The sequence below is a fragment of the Notothenia rossii genome (genome assembly GCF_949606895.1).
Source record: "Notothenia rossii genome assembly, chromosome: 4".
Lineage (NCBI taxonomy): Eukaryota > Metazoa > Chordata > Actinopteri > Perciformes > Nototheniidae > Notothenia > Notothenia rossii.
Window position 1 is genome coordinate 10165970 of NC_136902.1, and position 20109 is coordinate 10186078.

Consider the following 20109-nt stretch of genomic DNA (forward strand, 5'->3'; position numbering starts at 1 on the left):
ATCCCAAATATTGCTTGTGTACGATTCGCCTCGGTTCTCGCAGCCAAACATCAGACAGGAAGCACCACCGAGGGAGCTCCCCTGATTCTGTCTCACCCCCGCCCCCCCCCCACTCCTCCTAGCCTTTGATATGTATCTGTATTAACGAAGCAGACAATCGCGTGGTAATGGTTTGTCTGGTGGAAGGAAAAAAAAAAAAAACCCGACTTTGGCCTACATTCGCCCAATCTTCCCCGATCTTTAATTCCACCATGTGAGGATTTAGCTTTTTGTCACATTGTTTACATGTCCCGCCTACACACTTTGCCTACACAGCAAGAACTTCAATCTGCGCCTATCCCCGGATTGGCAGATGGAAAGGGTGCTGTTTGACATATCCTGAGACGGCCCTGCTTCTGCCAAACCCCCAAGAGTGAGACTGACATGATTTAAGAAGCTTTTGTGCATTTTTCTTCTCTCTCTGCTTCGGCTGAGTCGCTTTTTTTTTTTTTCTTCTTCTGCCCTCATTCCATGAATCTCATCGAGTCGTTGCAGCATTTCGCCAAACCTCACTCAATATTTCATCCTTTTCTCAGCGTCCAGCCATCTGAAATCAAAGTCTGTCCTCGGTGAATAAAACACCAGTGATGGGATATTGCAAAAAAAAATCTCAAGTGCTTTTTGAGCTTTACAATTTGCCGTCTTTGTGAACTTGACACGGATCACAGGTCTTTCTTCCCAGAGCCAGGTGTACCGAGGAGGTTACGACCCAGATTGAGAGGGCAGATGCTCACTCCTAATCCCATTTCAGCCGGACTAGACCTAAAAGGATCAGGCCGTGTTACCCTTGGAAATGAAGAGTTAATGCTCCCCGTCCAAACAACAGACGGAAAGTCCCATTACGGCTTTAAATAAAGACCTTTTCTAGAAAGTGAACATAATTAGCAGACTCAGTTAATGAGGAGAAAGAAGCACTCCACGCGTGAGACTATCAGAAAGGTGCATAAAATGAGGAGTTTCTTAAACGCCGTGTCTGTTGAATTATTCATCCAATCTTTCTTTCATTACACTTTACAATGACTTAGAGATGAAAGGGAAGACGAGCAGATCGAGCAGTGGGGGGGGGGGGGGGGGGGGGGGGGCTTGGCAATGCTGGCGTCTGCAGAGCGCTGGTTTCTCCCGAGGGCAACGCAGCGTCTTCTCCTCACAGCTTCCTGGGAGGGAAAGCTGCAGCCTTTGCCCGCCACATAAAAAGACATGACATTGGTCCATCAAACTTTTTTCAGACCTTATCATACACGGAAACATCTTGTGGTCTCTGTCTTGTGATTTGAAGAGATGAATAGTACACGCAGAGATGTCAGGAGGTTTCTACCAGATGAGGTTATTTATTGAAATTTAAAAAATGTCTCCTTGTGTGTTTTCTCTTCCTCAGCTCCTTGGTTTTGTTGTTGGGAGACAGAGGCGCCTGACAGGAGACTGACTCCTCTTCCAGGATCCTAACGAGAGCTCAAACCACCGGTGAGTGTCTTCATTATGCCGGGCTGCCACTAACGATTGTCTGTTAATTAGATTACTCAGCCCGATAACTGTTTGGGCTTTAAAATGTTAGAAAAAGAGATAAAGGCTGTTGGTTTCCCACAGACATCTGGTAAATGTTCTAAGGACTGCAACTACTAATTGTTTTGGTGGGCACGTTTTTCCTTGATCAATCAAATAGAAATGCGGACAATTAGGCGACAGAAGCCCTCAGCATTCCAGAGAACACAAGGTTTCTTTCTTTACCTTGTTTTGCCCCAAAACCAGCAGTCCAAAACCAGACAAAAGATATTCAATTTGAAATGATAAAAATCTGAGAAATTAATTGGATCTGCGCTAGAACCAGGAGCCAGAGAACATTAAACAATAGTTTTTTTTTTTTTTTAAATGTCTGTAAATCAATAGGAGCATAATAATCATTTCAGCTTTGAATAGCCTCTAAATCTTCACACTCTCTCAGTTTTTGTATAAATAGTTCAAGTGAAAGTGCATATCCCCCATCCCAATGAGATGTATTCAAATGTCTTGTTTTAAAAGAAACATGCCAAAACCCAAAGCTATTCTGTTTTTAAATGATAAAATAAAAACGAGCAGTAAATACTAACATTTGAAAAGTCAGAAGCAAAAAATACTTCCCATTTCTGTTTTAAAAAACGCATTCAATGATATATTTATTATACAGGGTGTCTTCAAAAGTATTAAAAGTTGATAAATAAATTTAAGGAAAATGAAGGCTATTAAAAAGTATTAAACGGCATTTTCCAAGGTATTATATTTTGTAGCTTGTTTTCAATAAGTATCTAAATGGTCCAAAGAGGTTGTGTTCTACAGTCTGCCTGAATGTAATCATTGCGTAGCTGTGTAGTGTCATTCTTTGTAGTTTATTTATGGCATCCCGTTGGATTTGACATCATCTGAACAGGACATCGCACGCTCACTGCTTGATCCGTCCGTTTACGCCGGTTGTTAAAACATCGTTATGGGGAAATGCAAGTCTGCGTCCAAATGGTTGGAAAAATGGTCTTAAAATATATGGAAAGGGTCTTAAAAAAGGTCTTAAAGGGATCACATCTGACTTCAGGGTTCCTGCGTATACCCTGTAATAGCGTGGGAAGCTGCAAATCACAAATGGAACTTAATGAAACCTTTAATGAATAATCAATTAACCCGTGTGGTTGATTGATCAAATATGATAAGCCAATCCTTTAGCTGTATTTAGTAGTTAGTGACAGCATTTGAAAGCATTTGTAGAAAAAAAATCTGCTTTCTAAAACCGATAAACCTAAAGAAGAATTTACCATCGTCTCGTTTCTCTGCTCATTTTTCATTCGGCTCGTTAAGCAAAAACTTTTTTCTCCTGAAAATAAATCAGCACTTTCTGCCTCGGAGATAAAACGGACGAAAAAGTTAAAGCGACCTTTGTGTGAGTCGCAGCTGGGCGATTTGTATAAAGGACACCATGTCTTTTTATCTACACACGTTTAGTTTCCCCTGGTGTCGCGTTGCACTTTATTTGTTTGCTGATGAATGTCCCCACAGCTCTCATTCTTCATGTACAGGTATCCATCGGAGCACAAAGCAGCTCATGCTGTGGGCCCCGGGGCGAACACATGATCCCTCGCTGGTCGGACCTTTAAGCCGCGAGCGCCTCGCTGCTCTTTGTTTACACTTGGCAATGTGACCATGTGTTTTTGAGAAGGCTAGATTTCCAACAACAAAACAAAAAGCTTTGACTTTGACCCTTTTAGTGTAATCTGTTTACTTCTATTCGTCTCCTTTTTATCTTCTACAGTGTCCTCTGTGTGTTCTCTTATATCACTTTTGGTAACGTTGCAGAAAACTAAACAAGAAGTTGTTATGGCTCGATGATCGCAGACGTTCTCAAGATCAGAGAGGACTGTTTGTCACTCGCTGCAATTCATTTCATTATATACTCATTATTGCCTCCTCTAGTAATCGTTGTTCCGTAAAACATCAGAAAATACTTCCTCGTGACACAAGGGGACATCTCCAACAGTCACAGACTCAAACATATGCATTTTATGATGATGCATCACTAAAAAAAACATTACAGTTCCACATTAGATCGCCTGGAAAAAGTGTAATTACATATTTTAGCTATTCACTAATCCTTTAATCAACTAATCATTAAAGCTCTAACCTTTAGGGTAGGGACAAATGTGTTTAGTTTAATAACAATAAGCCCTTTTTCCCAATGCCTTGGTTTCAGTTTCACAAAGAGACATTAGGCGTGTTCACACCAAGTACTTTTCCCACAAAGGTTCCTGAGGACTACGATTTAGTTGCGTTCACACCAAAAAGTCCCAGGAACTAAATTAGTTCTAGAGAACCTTTTTTACCCCCTTTCAGGGACTTTCGTGGGAGAAAAAGGTTCCTGTGTCTGATTGGCTGGGCGGAATGCAAACCACGCCCCATCAAACTCCCAAAAACTTTTGTGAAGCCGCCATTTTATTATCATCGCATTGCATTATTAGCATTAGCATTAGCCCAGCGCAGAAACGCAGAGAGACTAACTTATGACAACACAACATAAAACATGGGAGCGGTGGAGATGAGGAGGTGTCGGCGTTCTGGCCGTTTACTCGGAAGGCTTCAGTAGAAGCTGCTGGGAGTCCCAGCAGCTTCTACTGAAGCCAGTCCCTAACTCCGGGGATTTTGGGCGGCAGTATACGCCGTGAAGTTGTTTGCGGCCTGCCAGTAAACCCAAAGCAGAAGAAGAAGAAGTGACGTCAGCGGCTTCATTTGCCTAATCCACCCCCAGGAACTAATTTCTGGTGTGAACGCGATCTGTACTTAGTTTCTGAGAACTAAAGAGTTCTCAGGAACCTTTGTGGGAAAAGTACTTGGTGTGAACGCGCCTTATTACTGCAATTATTTTAATATCAATGTGAAGCGGTCTGTTTTACTGTGGCAGCATTGTTTCACTATTTACTGAATTAAAAACAAACAAACAATGAATCACTTAATGTAGAAAACAATCAGCAGATTAATTCATAATGATTAATTATAGTTGTATTGTTAAAAAGAGCTCCACTGCTTTTACTGAATACAACATAGCACTCCTATGTTGTGGTCGTACTTTACTGTAATTGATTATTCATTAAAGGTTTTATTACGATAAGCTTCTCTTTTGTGACAATCAGCAGCTACTGTATGAGTAGTTATTAACATGATCGCTCATATTCCTAGACATACTTTCATAGCCCCTTATTTTGGATCATTCTCATCGACGTCCCCCAATTACAAACTAATTGAAGAGCCTTGATTGTACATGCACAAAAACCTATTCAGGGTGTCCGCGGGGTCTTAAAAAGTATTAAAAGTTGATAAATCAATTTAGCGAAAATGAAGGCTATTAAAAAGTATTAAAGGGCATTTTCCAAGGTGTTACATTTTGTAGCTTGTTTTCAATAAGTATATCAATTGTCCAAAGAGGTTGTATTCTACAGTCTGCCTGAATGTAATCATTGCGTAGGTGTGTAGTGTGATTCTGTGTAGTTTATTTATGGCATCCCGTTGGATTTGACGTCATCTGAACAGGACATCGCACGCTCACTGCTTGATAGCACGCAAAGGTCCGTTTACGCCGGTTGCTAAGCAACATCGTTATGGGGAAATGCAAGTTTGGGTCCAAATGGTTGGAAGATAAGGAGGAAGGACAATCAATACTGTGTATAGTCAATGTGAGGTAAAGTGTGTCGCCAAGGTAACCGGTTAGAACTCAAAGTGGCGATGAGGTCTTAGAATGTATGGAAAGGGTCTTAGAAAAGGTCTTACCTTTGACTTCAGGGTTCCTGCATATACCCTGATAGTACTTTGTGTATACAGTATCTTTGTCAAAGGGGGAAGTACTTCTCCTATTACATTTCATTTAGCTGACATACAAAAAGCGCAATGAACACATTCAGAACAGCAAGAATCCTGCAAGTACATGAGTAAAAAAATTCAAGTCAAACCGTTTCCCACAATCCTGAATACAAAAATACAAACATATATATGTATAAAATATTTATTTCATATATACATTTCATTTGATTTTTTTTGTTCCGCTCATGGTTTGCACTACTTAATGTATAATAATGGTTTACAAAACATATCTCTACTAACACACCATTGACCGAAAAGGAGCAGGGAGAAGAAACTAATCTTATATGACCTGCCCCTTTCTAAAAAAAAAAATACTTAGTTCCCACTTGACAGTTACCGAAAAGAAACAAAACAAAAAACAACAACACCAAAACATCACATGTACAAAGAAACAGACACATTTATTTATTTATTTATTTATTTAGTCGCACTGCTATTTTTACTGGCTCTAATTATTGCTGCAGCGTGGTGCAGTGTGCAGACGGCAGCATTATCTCTCTTTGCATTCCCCTCATGGCGTCTCTGTGACAGCAGCAGCGTCAGGAGCTCCTGCAGCTCCACCGGGACGCAGTGACCGCTCCTCCGCCCTCAATGAGCCTCTGTGTGCACCCCCCCCCCCCCCCCCGACAACACCATGATGACAATACTGCAGCTCACAAAGCAGCTGGCAGCTCTCTCTGTCTCTCTGCCTTTACAGAGGATTTACATTCAGACATTAAGACACATTTATTCATTGAGCAGCTTAGTGCTGTGTGTCAGATTTAAAATATGGCATTAAAAGAAAAACGAGCTTTAGATTAGAGCTGCAGGATTTCGTGGATGTCCAGACACATTTCAGGTTCTCAAATGTGACGATTTGATGCTTTTCTCTTTTAAACTGAATGCATCAGGACGTCGGGCTGATAGGCACTCGGGGAAATTGTTTTTTTCCCAATGTTTTGACATTTTATAGACAGGTTGATTAATTGAGCATTGCTAGTTGCAGCCCTGACTCAGAAACACCCACACAGTCGACGAAGACAAAGGATGACTTTAATTGTCCCACACGTAGCATGTAACGTATACACATACTTAAAATGTGAAACCACATCAAGGCAATTAAAAGTGCGTCACGCAATAGGACATAGATGCATTACGATGAGACATAAAATAACTGCAAGACAATTAGAAAAAAGGTTTAAAAATAGATTTAAAAAAAGGAATCTTATAAGAAAATAAGTGAACAAGGCAACAGTGTATTGAGAGGTAGAAAAGTGTTTTTCAATGCAAGAATTTCAAATCATTCTGTAGTTGCAGCTTCTCTTATGTGAGAATGGACTTTGTTTCCCCGTTTCATATCATAGTGTGCTAGATATTTTTGGGTTTACAGACAAAAAAAGACATGTCGTGTGCTCATCTTGGACTATGCTACCTACTTATTCAACTTAAATGAATATCTTTCTTACAACTCTCTGAAGTTCTAAAGACTAAACAGGGATTTACTGAGTAAAATAATAGTGGTTGCAGTTTCATTGTTTTACAAACCAACAGTAGAGTTTCAATTCAATTCACAGGAAGCCGGTGCTGGAGTGATGAATAATGACTGAAACCTTTCATCAGTCCATCTTCTCTATGATCGTATATCAGTCAGACTTCAGCAGTGGAGTTCTGGAGAAATGGGACTCGTTTTAAGAGATGCTGCTTCTCTCTGGTGGCATTTTCACTGAGGTCTTGTGACGTTAGCTCTGCACATCAAAGCAAACCGCACAGCAGCAGCAGAACCACATCTCATGTTTATATTTAGCTGCACTTTTGTTTGTCTTTTGCTCCACGCTGTAATTTCAATGCGAACGTTCCCATCGAGAGATCTGTGCTGCCCCGAGCTTTAATGTGCATTAGTGAGGAGAGAAAACCGCTGGTATTTATAAACCCGCTCGGTATCCAAGGTCAAACGCTAATATCTGCTTCCGTTCTTAGATGGGGCGCATCGATCGGCCCTCCATTATACGTCTAGATTTGGCTGCCATTCAGTCAATCGCAGCTCAATACATAAACGCGCTGCACTCTAGATGTTGCTGCTCAGGTTTTTCAGGCTGCGTTAGAAATCCACAGGCCAGTGACGTTCAATAATCTTCCTGTAAACGCTTTGCAAACAGCTCGGGTTACACGAGGCGCGGCAGACCTCTGTGATCTCTTATGAAACTATTGGACATTTCCCATTAGTGAGTTTTACACTCTCTGTTTGATACCATAGCCAACACGTTAACCTGAGCCCACAGGATGCGTCACATCTGCAGCTAACGGTTATTTAACATGATCCATTTACCTGATGATTATTTTCACAATTAACAGATTTATCTATTGGTCTTTAAACATTTTTAAAAAATGCTCAGTATAAGTTCTCGGTTTCTCACATCAAAAATCTACTTTCCATATGTTTTCAGTGGTCAATGAGGAATCTGGTGGTTCGGGCTCTTTTGCTTGAAAAATTACTTAAATAATTAATGTATTACACAAGTAATGGGATAGGACTGCACATAATGATTATTTAAAATTATACATTTTTTCCATCTTCTGATTATTCGCTTTATTTACGGGTCTATCTATTTGTCTTTAAACAGTCTTGTGATAACGATTAAGAAGCTATTTTTAATACTTGAGAAGCTGGTATGATTGTCTCTTTTTCCCTTAAATAATTCATGGATAAACATTGTATTCATTATTTGTAGTCACATACTATTGATGTTGATTTGCTCTGTTGACAGTTACATCCATAAAGCGATCCCGAAACAACAAACAACAAATAAATAAATAAATAGATGAACAAACAAAGAAAACAGAATAAACTCAGGGGTTGTTTTCAGCTAAAAAATGGATGATATATTGCTCTCCGAGTTAATATGGGTTTTCTTGAAGCCTCATTTGCCAAGTTCTGTAAACCATTGCAGCCTCACATGACATTGAAAACTATTTTTTTTTTTTTGGAAGCACTTTTATTTCCCACTTAAATGACAAGGCTGCTGTAAATGTGTATAATTATCATCAACACATCTTATGAAAGCACCAAAACCAACTCCGCCTTTTGTCCGTCTCTCAGTACGTTCCCACTTTTCTGTCTGTGGCTCTAAGACCATTCATTCCTGCTGAAGACATCAATCTTTTCTTAGCAGCTATAATCAATATTTTCATACTGACATCATTTGAATGTGTATGTGAAAGGAGTCATTTGTGGTGGCAAACCCAGAGAGACACAACACACAGCTGTGCAGTTCCCTTCAGCTATACAGAGCGTTCAGCTTCTTCCAGCTCATTGTTTTTTGTTTTTTATGGACCACAACTTTATGTTTTGTGTCTTCCTCGGCAGCTAACAGCAGACAGACACAGTGAGAGAGCAGCTGGTGATCATAGGGGAGCATTTAGCAGCTTAAGAGAAAGACATGTCCTTCAGGAGTAGGTGGAGACCAAAAACGGAGCTAAAAGAGAGTGAATATTGGACTTACATTTATCAAGAGGACTCAAACACAGCTCTCAATACATGATAATGTAATTCAACAGGTCAGAGTTATATGAAAATATACTTATTTGTTTTAAAAAACACCCCAAAACAGCTGGTCACTTTGATCAAACAGCCCCAATAGGAGGAAAAGATGACATGTTAGGGTCTATTTTCTGCTGTGGATGAATCTACATTTGGTGCTCTGGTGAATATATGTGGCAGCAGCTGGGATTGAGTCCAAACTACTGTGTGTGTGTGTGTCTGTGTGTTCATGGTAATAAAGGAGCATGTCACCCCGTGCAGCAGTGTGACTGGTATATGTGTTTCAGTGGACAACAATGGAGCTTTTGGCCAGAAGGACGATAAATCCGGCTTTGGATACAGAGACTCGTTTGTTTGGACGAATATTGTTAGACTTGGTCTCAAAAAGTGTGATAATTGAACCGAGTATTTCATGGTTTTTTGACCGCTTAATTACATTTTATGTTACTTGTAATTTGCTGTTTGTTTGCTTGTTTGTTTGTTTGTTTGTTTGTTTGTTTGTGTGTGTGTGTGTGTGTCACCTGAAAGCTGTGCCAGCTTCTGATTGGCCTGCAGCCACAGAATCAGTCTCATCTCATCAGCTTTAATGTGTCCTTAAGATGTGGAGGTGGATCTGGGTCCAACACACACACACACACACACACACACACACACACACACACACACACACACACACACACACACACACACACACACACACACACACACACACACCTGGAGCCATGCCTAGCAGACGGGTCCTCAGCCATATGTCCTGCAGAGTAACACGCTCACAGACTGCAGCTCAGCGTGGGTTCTGCAGGTTCAGCTGTGGAGATTAAAAAGAGAGAGTGTCCTGGAGTTTGGTCCATATTTTTGCATCCACTTGTATCTTTATCCCCTCAAACATATCTCGATTTCAGTCCAAGAGCAAACACACTTTTCAAACTGGGGACTTGGTGAAGCTGCAACTTTTATGGACACCTATGTTTCTCCAGAGTAGAGCTGCAACAGTTCATCAACTATGAGTAAATTGAAAGAAAATAATCACCAACTATTTGATTAATAGTTAATGTAATTTCACGCATAATCTTGTTTTCAGCCTCTCGTATATAAATGTCCTGCTTTTATGTCAAATTAGGCTGAATATGTTTGAGTGTTGGACGCACAAAAAAGACATTTACAGAAGTTTAGAAAGTAGAATAGGCATTCCTCACTGGTTCCTGTCCTTAATGGACCTAACCTAGAATAAAAAAGCAGCGGATTAATCAATAGTGTAAATAATCTCTGGTTGCAGCTCTGCAGGATTATCAGGTTTGCTCTGTAATCCTCCCTAAACAGTGAGCAGTGAGTAAACAGGCAGCTGCAGTGCAGAGGCCTCGGCCTGTAGACGTGTCGAAGAGAAGCTCTGCGGCCGTCAGACAGAATAGAAAGCGTGAGATAATAATGTTAGTCAGCGTGTGAGACGGTGATGTGAAGCAGACCTCCGCTCCGTTAAATGGTGTTTGATTTGTTTTGCTTGAATGAAGCAGACGGGTGGGGTTTACTGCAGCAGGAGGATTCAGACACAGACAGTAGGGTTGGGCTGACACTGAGAATAAATCATCCAACATTTTTGATTAATCGTTGAAGTAATCCATGATGCAAACGTTTGCCTTTTCATCTGAAATGTGGGGATTTTCCGTCGATCTCTGTTTGAAATCAGATTAGATTACTGAGACAACAAACACAGTAATGTGGAATCAACATAAAGAAGACTGCTGACGCTGATTGATAGCTGTTTTCCCGTCTGAAATACTTTTTTCCGATTTTTCCGACCCCACATGAATGCAACGCAAATGCTCTATTTTCTACAATTTAAACCAAAGTAAAACCTTGTACATGCACCCTCCCGTGATTCAGATTCAATCCCAAATGCAATGCGGTTTTCCTTAGCCCGTGCTTCACCCTTTCAGAAAGTTTAATACAAAATAAGCCCAGTAGTGTTTCTGTTATCCTGCTGACAGACAGACAAATCGAGCCCAAAACATAACGTCCTTGGCAGAGGTTACCTACTATCTTTGTGTATTGGACTGTGGGACAAAATAGGACATTCAAGATGTCACCTTGCACTTTGGGAACATTTTGTCTAAAGGATTAATCAGCTAAATAAACTCCAACAGAACTTTGAAAAGCTTTCTTGTCACTCTCTTGGCACCGCAGCTTCAGAAGGAGATATCCCTCTATTCACTTTTCAAAACCCTGTCAGTCGTATTGATTTATTTATTGAATCTCTCTGAACAGCGTCCTCTTACAGTGCAGCCGCCAACGTCGAGATGAGACGCCCTGAGATCAAAATGTTGATACAGTTATTATTACTGTGCGCTCCCAGCAAGCAGCTTCTCCAGCAGCAGCAGCAGGGGGTTTATTCTGCCCTGAGTTTCACCTCACAGGCTGCACTAGGTTATCGCTGGAGTTGGTTTTCAAGGCTTTTAAATATAATGTGTTAGTTATTGGATTACCGTTATTAGGACAAGCACAATATTTTAGCTTAAAGGTCCCCTATTATACTGTTTTCCATCAATATATTATTGGTCTCAGATATATACTAAACATGTCTCTGAAGTGTTTGGCTCCAAACACCAAACAGATCATTGTAGCATTACCCATAATCCCCTCTGTTTCAGCCCTGTTTCAAAAGTGCTGATTCTCTGTCTGTTACTTTAGGTGAAAATAAGGAGCCCCTCCCCACGCCCCTCTGAGAGATATTTGGTTAAAAAGAACACTGGTGCTCTAGGAGGAGATTCAGGTGATAAGGGGGGGAGGTTACCTTGGTTGCTGATTGGCTAATGGTTACACAAGACAAAAAATCGTTATGACATCATAAAGTGGCCAAAATCTGATCAGCTCATTTTCAGACAGGTTTTTATATAAATAGATCAAAAAGTGAGAGAATCTTTTTTCATGAAACATTCAGAGTCTCTTTCCACAGAGGGGACACATGTCTATTTATAAAAGACATGAAAAAGTGGATTTTGCAAAATAGGTGAACTTTAAGTATTCTTTGTAATTTCCTATTTGTTAGTTATTCAATCACCGTTATTAGGAAAAGCACAATATCTTATTTTTAAGTTGGTTATGATAAGTGATTTGAAGACATGTATTGTTGTATAGTGTGTGTGTATATATATGTATATACCATAACATGTTTAAAATTCTTTTAGGAGAATATGTACATGTGGCGTGGAAAATTGAGTATTTACTTTAACTGTTGTTGCTTGCCAGTTTTATTAATATCATTCTTAACCTTTAATGTTGGCCTAATTATAACCTATTGTTAGAATTATTTAGTTAATTTGCTTGTTGAGCAGGAAATGTGTTTAAATGACAATGGATCTTTTTCACCTGTAACATTTGATTTATTAGAGTAAACGTTTGATATAGATTATTTTCCTTCCAATGATTTTAATTTAAGTGAGTCGTGTTACTCTTGGAAACCAGAAAAGAGTCTTTCTACATTCATGATAATATCTTTTGTTCTATATTCATAAGTAAAGGGTGTTTGAGTGAAAACCACTGATTGTATTATAGTCTACAAATTCTAAAACATAACCCATGCTGAGCAGGCTCTGATCAAGATATCATTATAGTGACTTTGACATTTTAGCTCTCTGTACAAAGTGGGGGTTTAGGTTAATGCATCATTAATTTGGAAAGATTTCAGAAATGGATTTTTACTTTGATTCGGCAACGAAAGGGTTATTTAATTGACTAAATAACAGATTGCTGCGTAGGAGCAGGAACAGCTTGTGACCGCTCACCTGTGAGGAATCCTACCAGGTGTTTGACCCTGATCTGATGTGTGATTTGAATCAAAAGTCATTAGTTGTGTCGTGTAGAGGACAACAGAACACAACATAAAAACAGGGCAGTAAAAGTGAAACATAATTGCTGTGACTCACTCTCATTATGTCGATCTCCCTCCAGAGCAGCAGATGTTTCCTGAAGGGAACCATTTGATTTCTCTAAAGACTGTGACGGTGATAGTTGAAGTTTCCCTCTCTGTGTTTCAGATGAGAACGATGTCTGATGAGACAGAGCAGAGAATGTGTGACGAAGACTTCGGGTCGGACGAGGAAGGAGAGGAGGGAGACGTGGAGTCGTTGATGGAGGACAACAGCAGCGAGCTGGTGGACCGCCTGAGGGAGCTGGAGGTGACGAAACATTAAAAAAATTTAATTGTTTTATATATGATTTATTTGTGACATTGTCAAGCACAGAAAGCATACATACATACATACATACATACATACATACATACATACATACATACATACATACATACATACATACATACATACATAGACCCTGACATGTACATGCACAAGGGAGTAAAAGAGAACATTCTATCAGGGTCAACAATACCAGAAAAAAAAACAGACCTTAACAACACTGAAATAAAATCAAATAAATAATAATGACAACAAACGAAACATATACAAGACGTTCTAAGGCATTAATCTTCTCGACGGAAACATTTAAGTTAATTGAATGTGATTTTCAGAGACTCGTAATGCTGCCACGTTGGTACAAAAAATATTTAAAAGTATATATTTTTTTTAAATACTTAAACTTTCCTTGTATTTTGGAAGATTATGAAAAGATTTGTTGTTGTGTTGAAAGGAAGTTTTTATTTTGTTATTTAATTGCATTGTAATGTTTTACATTTAATTTGTGTTCAAGTCTACCAAATAGCATGTGTGCTGAAAATGGTAAAATACCATAACTTGCTTAATAACTATTGTTTCTGTTATAATATATTCATTTATTTTTTTAACAGTATTATTTTTTAACAAATATTATTTATTTTATTTTATTTTGTACAAATAGGAGAATCTTTCATGATTACACTGAATGTGTATTTTATGATTAAATGTGGTAAATAAAATGTATTTTTTTAAATATTTTCCTCACAGGCAGAAAACTCGGCTCTGATGTTGGCCAATGAGAGTCAGAGAGAGGCTTATGAGAGGTGTTTGGATGAGGTGAGTTCATGTTGCAGGATATCATCTTTACAAAAAATACATAAAATGTATTCTCAATTTATTTATTGTTGGTAAAATCCTCTCCCCTCAGGTGGCCAACCACGTGGTCCAAGCTCTGCTGAATCAAAAGGTAACATAAAACCACACTTCAGTTTCTGTGTCTGTATTTTAATTACCTGTATCAGCTGTTGTCTAACTGTGTGTGTGTGTGTGTGTGTGTGTGTGTGTGTGTGTGTGTGTGTGTGTGTGTGTGTGTGTGTGTGTGTGTGTGTGTGTGTGTGTGTGTGTGTGTGTGTGTGTGTGTGTGTGTGTGTGTGTGTGTGTGTGTGTGTGTGTGTGTGTGTGTGTGTGTGTGTGTGTGTGTGTGTGTGTGTGTGTGTGTGTGTGTGTGTGTGTGTGTGTGTGTGTGTGTGTGTGTGTGTGTGTGTGTGTGTGTGATCAGGATCTGAGGGAGGAGTGCATCAAGCTGAAGATGTTGGTGTTCGACCTGGAGCGACAGAACCGAGCACTTTGTGAGCTCTTTCAGCAGAAACTGCCCAACCACCCCACGGCTCACTACCAGGTAAATCCACTCATGATTTATCAATGACTGTGTTTCATATTCAAACTAAACTCCTTCCCACTGCTCTAATCAGATACTTCACTATCCTTAAAGTACTACTGCAACAATGTACAAAAAATACTCCATCTGTGTATAGAGTTAGAAATAAGTGAGCTAACCAGATCTCTGTAGCCTGCTTCCGTACATCAGCCAATACGTGTTTGAAACACCTGAGTTATTTAACGATCTGTTGCTGTTCAAGTTGCATTATGGGTAATGTAGGCACCAGTTTCTGACGAGGAAAACATCTTTCTCTGGAGTAACAAAGACTATATCTATCGTCTTGATGGATAGATATGTATGTATGTTGTTGGCGTGCAACTTAAGACATAAAACAGTATGTGATATTCTATAATACAAATATTCGTTTTAATGTCATAGGTGAAGTTGAAGGTCGTTTTAACTACTTTAACTACCAGGTAGTTACATTTATAAGTCATTAAACCCAACTATAAATCAAGGAATCACTATCACGAAACTATAGTGTCATAAAAACATCATACTATAGCATGTCATTAAAAGTCATAACAAAGTCATAGTTTAATGTGTCATAAAACATGAGAAGTACTGCACTTGACTTACAATGCAAAGTGCACGGCTTTGAGTCTTAATTTACTTTTTTTTTCACCCCAGCTCGTTCTTTGCAGAGCCAGTCATGTATATCATCTGGGCTTTTCCCTTCTGCTCTATATTGAATGCCGGGACAATGTAGCTCCTAGTTGTCTGTGTATACAATAACCTGTAGTGTATACAGTGTCGTCATAATTGCCTCGTGATTCTCCCGTTGCAGGTCCAGGCGGGACCCCTCCCAGACTACAATGCACAGCTGCACAATGACTCTGCAAAACAGGTGGAGCCTGCACAGACTGAAGCACAAGCCAAGGTGATTATTGCAAAACATCAAGAGTGAAACAGTGGGATTACATTAAACCCTCTGCGTGGGTCCTGTGTGACGTCGTTACAATTTGCTCTGTTTTCCACTATTGTGCTTTAAAAAGCTAATCAGCTCTACACTCATTTCCTGCACGCACATACTCTAAAGGTCTTAGAGGCCCTATTATGCTTTTAGGAGTTCTCCCTTTCCTGGATTGTGTTATATATTCTCTCTCAAACACTCCCCCCACCCCCCCCCCCCCCCCCCCCCCAGCCTGAAATGCCTCCATTGGAATCCATTGTTTACTTCTGAAACATAATGACACCACTATATCAAACTATCACTTCTATTGGCTAGCGCTCAAACACATTGTAGGCTAAGAGGCTGGACATCTCTAAGCTGTTGACCAATCACAACAGAGCCGGCCAGCTAACCAATCAGAGCAGACTGGGCTCTGGTTTCAGACAGAGGGTGAAAATAGTTGCTGCAGCACAGGCAGTATGAGAAAAATAAAGAGCTTTTTGAACATTAAAGCCTGGAGACATGTCCCAGTAGAGACACAACATAGAAATATGAACCTGGAAATATGCAGAATATGTCTTCTCTAACATTCACTGAAGCTGCAGCAATGAATTTAATTCTAATTGAAATCTCTTTCTGTCTAAAGGGAAATGGCTACCGCACACAACATGCCTCCCCGGGCCCTCGTGGCCCCGCCACCTCCATGGAGGCCCTCTCTCCCTTCTTCAAGAAGAAAGCACACATCCTGGAGGTCCTCCGCAAGATGGAGGAGACGGACCCTCTGAAGTTCCACCCGTCCACCACCAGTTTGTCTTTCTGCGACTACAGCCAGGTGCTCATGTCCACAGAGGCTGTTTTGGCTACAGCAGCAGACCCCCTCCCACTACCGTGCAAACCCCACCACACACACTGCCACTGCTCCCGCTCAGACACCGACTCACACCAACATGTGAACGGTGACGGGGGAGTGAAGTGTGAGGCGGGGAACACCTGCTGTTTACACTGCAAGAGGAGCCCTGAGAGTCCTCCGAAACCTTGCAACCACGTCTGTAGTCCTTCAAAAGCCCCCCAGAGCCATGTCGTTCCTGCAGCTGCTATTAGCGAATGTCTCAGTAAGAGCAGGACAGCAGAGCCCCCGTCCAAACAATGCACCAAGAATGAAGCCCAGCAGCCACCGGCAGGCGCTGCAGCACGGCTCTCAGTACCAGAACCTGATCAGAGCCTGGAGGTGATGGACGTGGAGCAGGAGATCTCTGAGAGTCAAAATGTCTCTGAAGAACTCACCGGCTTCTATCCCACATCACACCTGACCAGTTCTGTGAAGGAAAACGCACAAATCCTCCACCATGACATGGAAACGAGCGACGGTGTTCACAACGGCGTCAGCACCTCCCTGTCGAGCGACCTGTCAGCAGTCCCGGAGAAAGACGTCCCAGATCCGCAGGCTTCTTCCGTCAGGGCCAGCGCCTCCGTGAGCCCCAGCCCGTCCTGCCTCACCGAGATCAAAACCGCCGCCATGAACTCTCCGTCCAAAATGCTCAAGTTCCTGAAGATTCCCACGATGGGAGAGAAGTCCCAACCCTCCACGTCCGCCGTGAAGCTGAGCCCGCAGCTCACCCGCAGCTCCAGGATCCCCTGCCGCACCAACAACTACGAGGTGTACCACTCCCCTGTTCCCCCCCGCAGAGCCACCACCACAGAGAGGTGCCGGCAGCCCCCCCCACCCCCCGCCAGGTCCGAGTCCTACCCGGCAACACACTCCGCCCCGACGTCCCCTCCTCAGTCTGAAGACGTCTGCTCCCCGCCCGTTAAGGAAGTAAGCTACAGCAGCCTCTCGGCGCCTAAAGCTGCTCCAAAGATGGCCGCTCCTTCTTCCACATCCTCCTCCTCACCGAAAATAGCACAGAGGGTCCCTCATTATGAAAATGTCTGTGTCATGTCCAGAGAAGAGGAACCAACACAAGGCCAGAAAAGAACCACGCTTCCATCTCAAACAAAGGGGAACGGCGGTGAGAGGAAGCTCGTCAAGTCGCTGCCAGAAAGTGTCCTGAACCCTCCTCCTCCTCCTCCGCAAAGAAAGGAGTCGACCACTTCCTCGTCCGAGTCCTCGTCAGACGATGAGGACTCGGACAGCCCGGTGTGGGTGAACCAGCACAATCTGCCCGGTGCGTCCGCTCCAGGTAAGCTCACACAGGGAAGACTTAACTTCTCACAGACCAGAGAGAAACAAGAGGTGGATGTGAGGGAGACGCAGAGGTCCGATGTTGCCCAGCAACCGCCTCCTCCTCCTCCTCCAGCCAGGAGGACGGACTCCTCCATCCCTAAGAGGCCTGCAGCGGTGGCAGCGAGGCCCCAGCCGGACTCCAGTCACCACGCTTTCAAAGACAGGCTGGCTGCTCTAGGGAAGCTGAGGAGTTCAGAGGATCTACAGGTGGGTCTGAGGCCGGTGGAAGAGGGCACCTACGCAGAAGAGAGGTGTAAAACAGAGGAGAGGCCGATGGAGCTCCAGAAGGAGGAGCAGAGACATTCGAAATACACCGACTCGTTGGATAGTAAAAGCAAAGTTAGTAGTGGCGGTTTAAAATACCCGGGGTTGTCTCAGCTGTATGAACACCCTGTGAAATCTACAGCGGTGAAACAAGAGCTGTGCGTGACCAAAGCCGAAGGCCCCAAGAGTAAAATTGGTCTGCCGTCCCCTAATGCCGACGCCCCCCAGGTGCTACGCAACAACATCAAATGTCCTGGCTCCCTGAATCTGGCCTATAACCTTAAACCAGTCCCTCACAGCAGCAACAGCCCCAATAAAATCCCCCCAAAGTCACCGTCCAAACCATGCCAGGGCCCGTCCGTCCACAAAGCAGCGAAACCCGCGGAGTCGCCTCGTTACTCGTCTAAATCGGAGGAGAGGACCAAGATCGGCGGGAAAGGGAAGAAGAATCCGATGTTCGGAGACAGCCTGCCGCCTCCTCCTCCCAGACCTCCAACGTCGGAGGTGGAGAAGCCCCCGCCGCCGGCCACCAGCCCCACGTCCGCCATCGAGCAGAAAGTGATGAAGGGCATCGAGGAGAACATGCTGAAGCTGCAGGTGCAGGACCGGGGGCCGCAGCCCACCGAGGTGAAGCAGAAAGCCTCCAACGGCATCGCCAGCTGGTTCGGCCTGAAGAAGAGCAAACTGCCCGCGCTGCGCAAAACGGACGCCACGAAAGTGAACGAGAAGCGGGAGTGGAAGATCAACATCCCCTCGGTGGGCAGGGACCCTGTGAAGGTGGCCAGCAGGTGTAAAGAAGGAGTGGAGGGCCTGAACATCTCCACGCTGATGGAGAAGGCGGAGGGGCTGCGGAGGGCTCTGGAGGAGGAGAGGGCGTACGTGGAGAGGTCGGGCAGAGGTCACTCCTGCGAGGTGGTGATGGACCAATCTCAGGGACAGCTGGCCGTCATGTACCGGGGGGGACGCTCAGACAACTTCATGCAGCAGCTGCTCAACAGGTGAGGGCCGGCTGGGTAACAAACTGTTCGATTAGAGGAGGAGGAGGAAGACATTTTTTCAGCTTTTAAAATATGCTTATTTGATCTTCTCCTCTAGCTTGGCTGAAAGGAAATAAGCGTATTTACGAGACAAGGTGTTAACTGATATTAAGTTATGAGGGATAAACCCCTTGAGATGAACCCCCCAGTTTTCAAGGGGTTCCTAATATATAGTACAAACAGCAAGACAGTCAAGAGTTCACCAAAACTAAATGACAAAACCAAATCAGGTCACATCCTACAGACAAGACTACTACTTAACCATAACCACTATAGGGGCACAGAGAGGCCATGAACAAATACATTTGCTCTGCTCTGCAATGAACTACAAATAAATAAGAACAATTTGTAATTATATTAAAATACGAACAACGTATGTTACGATACAAGAAGATATGATTTAATTGTCACGATTTAAGTCTGAAATGGTCTTGCAGCTCGATTGAAACATCGATAATGACAAATATTTAAGACAACGAACAAGAAAACAGATATTAAAATAATATCACTGAACACCGTTAAATCTAATCTGGGATTCCATTCGGTATTCATACCCAAAAACACTTCTGGTAATGCTGCTAACGCCACCATTTAGTTTGGTTGAGTTTCGACATCCTTACCGAGATGTTATCTGTGTGTGATAAATGCAGAGTGGACGGGAACGAGATGATCACCGTGCCGCAGCGCCGGCTCTCCTTCGACTGTAAGACCTCGAAGCCGATGTTTTGTCAGCAGGGCGACGTCATCAGTCACACCACCAGTCGAGACGATATGGAGAAGGTACATCAGGTTTTACACTCTACACTATTCAGTTCCCCTCAGACTGACACAAAGACAAGATTATACATTTACAATATTGATCAAAACCAAATGATGCACTTTCATTGAATGCATTGAGCGAGGCGTGCACACATTCAAGATCTTGAATTTTTTCCATCGTATGCAACTCTATTATTTTTTTCAACTTCACAGAGAGGAATACATATTTATTTAATTCACTTTTATTATTGAGCTCAATACAATAATTCATGCACTTCCTGTCCAGTGAAAACCGTTTCTCTCCAAAAGAGTGTGATTTTGAATGTTGGTGGTAAACTAGACGATGACGTTTTTCCTAATTTGTTGAAAAGTCTCCTTTAGGCGAACTAGTTAAAAACCCTCT

At 42.3% G+C, this 20109-nt stretch overlaps 1 protein-coding gene across 3 annotated transcripts in view; it reads left to right on the forward strand.

The window, feature by feature from the left end:
• The window catches only part of nckap5l (NCK-associated protein 5-like), a 49569-nt gene that overhangs the window by 22236 nt on the left and 7224 nt on the right, over positions 1-20109 (forward strand). For 2 of the 3 annotated variants that reach the window (XM_079673514.1, XM_079673515.1), the window contains exons 2-9: positions 1415-1500; positions 12955-13095; positions 13858-13926; positions 14018-14056; positions 14369-14488; positions 15318-15410; positions 16069-18908; positions 19598-19727. In XM_079673514.1, coding sequence (XP_079529640.1) covers positions 12955-13095; positions 13858-13926; positions 14018-14056; positions 14369-14488; positions 15318-15410; positions 16069-18908; positions 19598-19727 — 3432 coding nt within the window. In that variant the 5' untranslated portion in view covers positions 1415-1500. The remainder of the gene's footprint in view (positions 1-1414; positions 1501-12954; positions 13096-13857; positions 13927-14017; positions 14057-14368; positions 14489-15317; positions 15411-16068; positions 18909-19597; positions 19728-20109) is intronic. The other variant, XR_013806967.1, reaches the window with a different exon arrangement.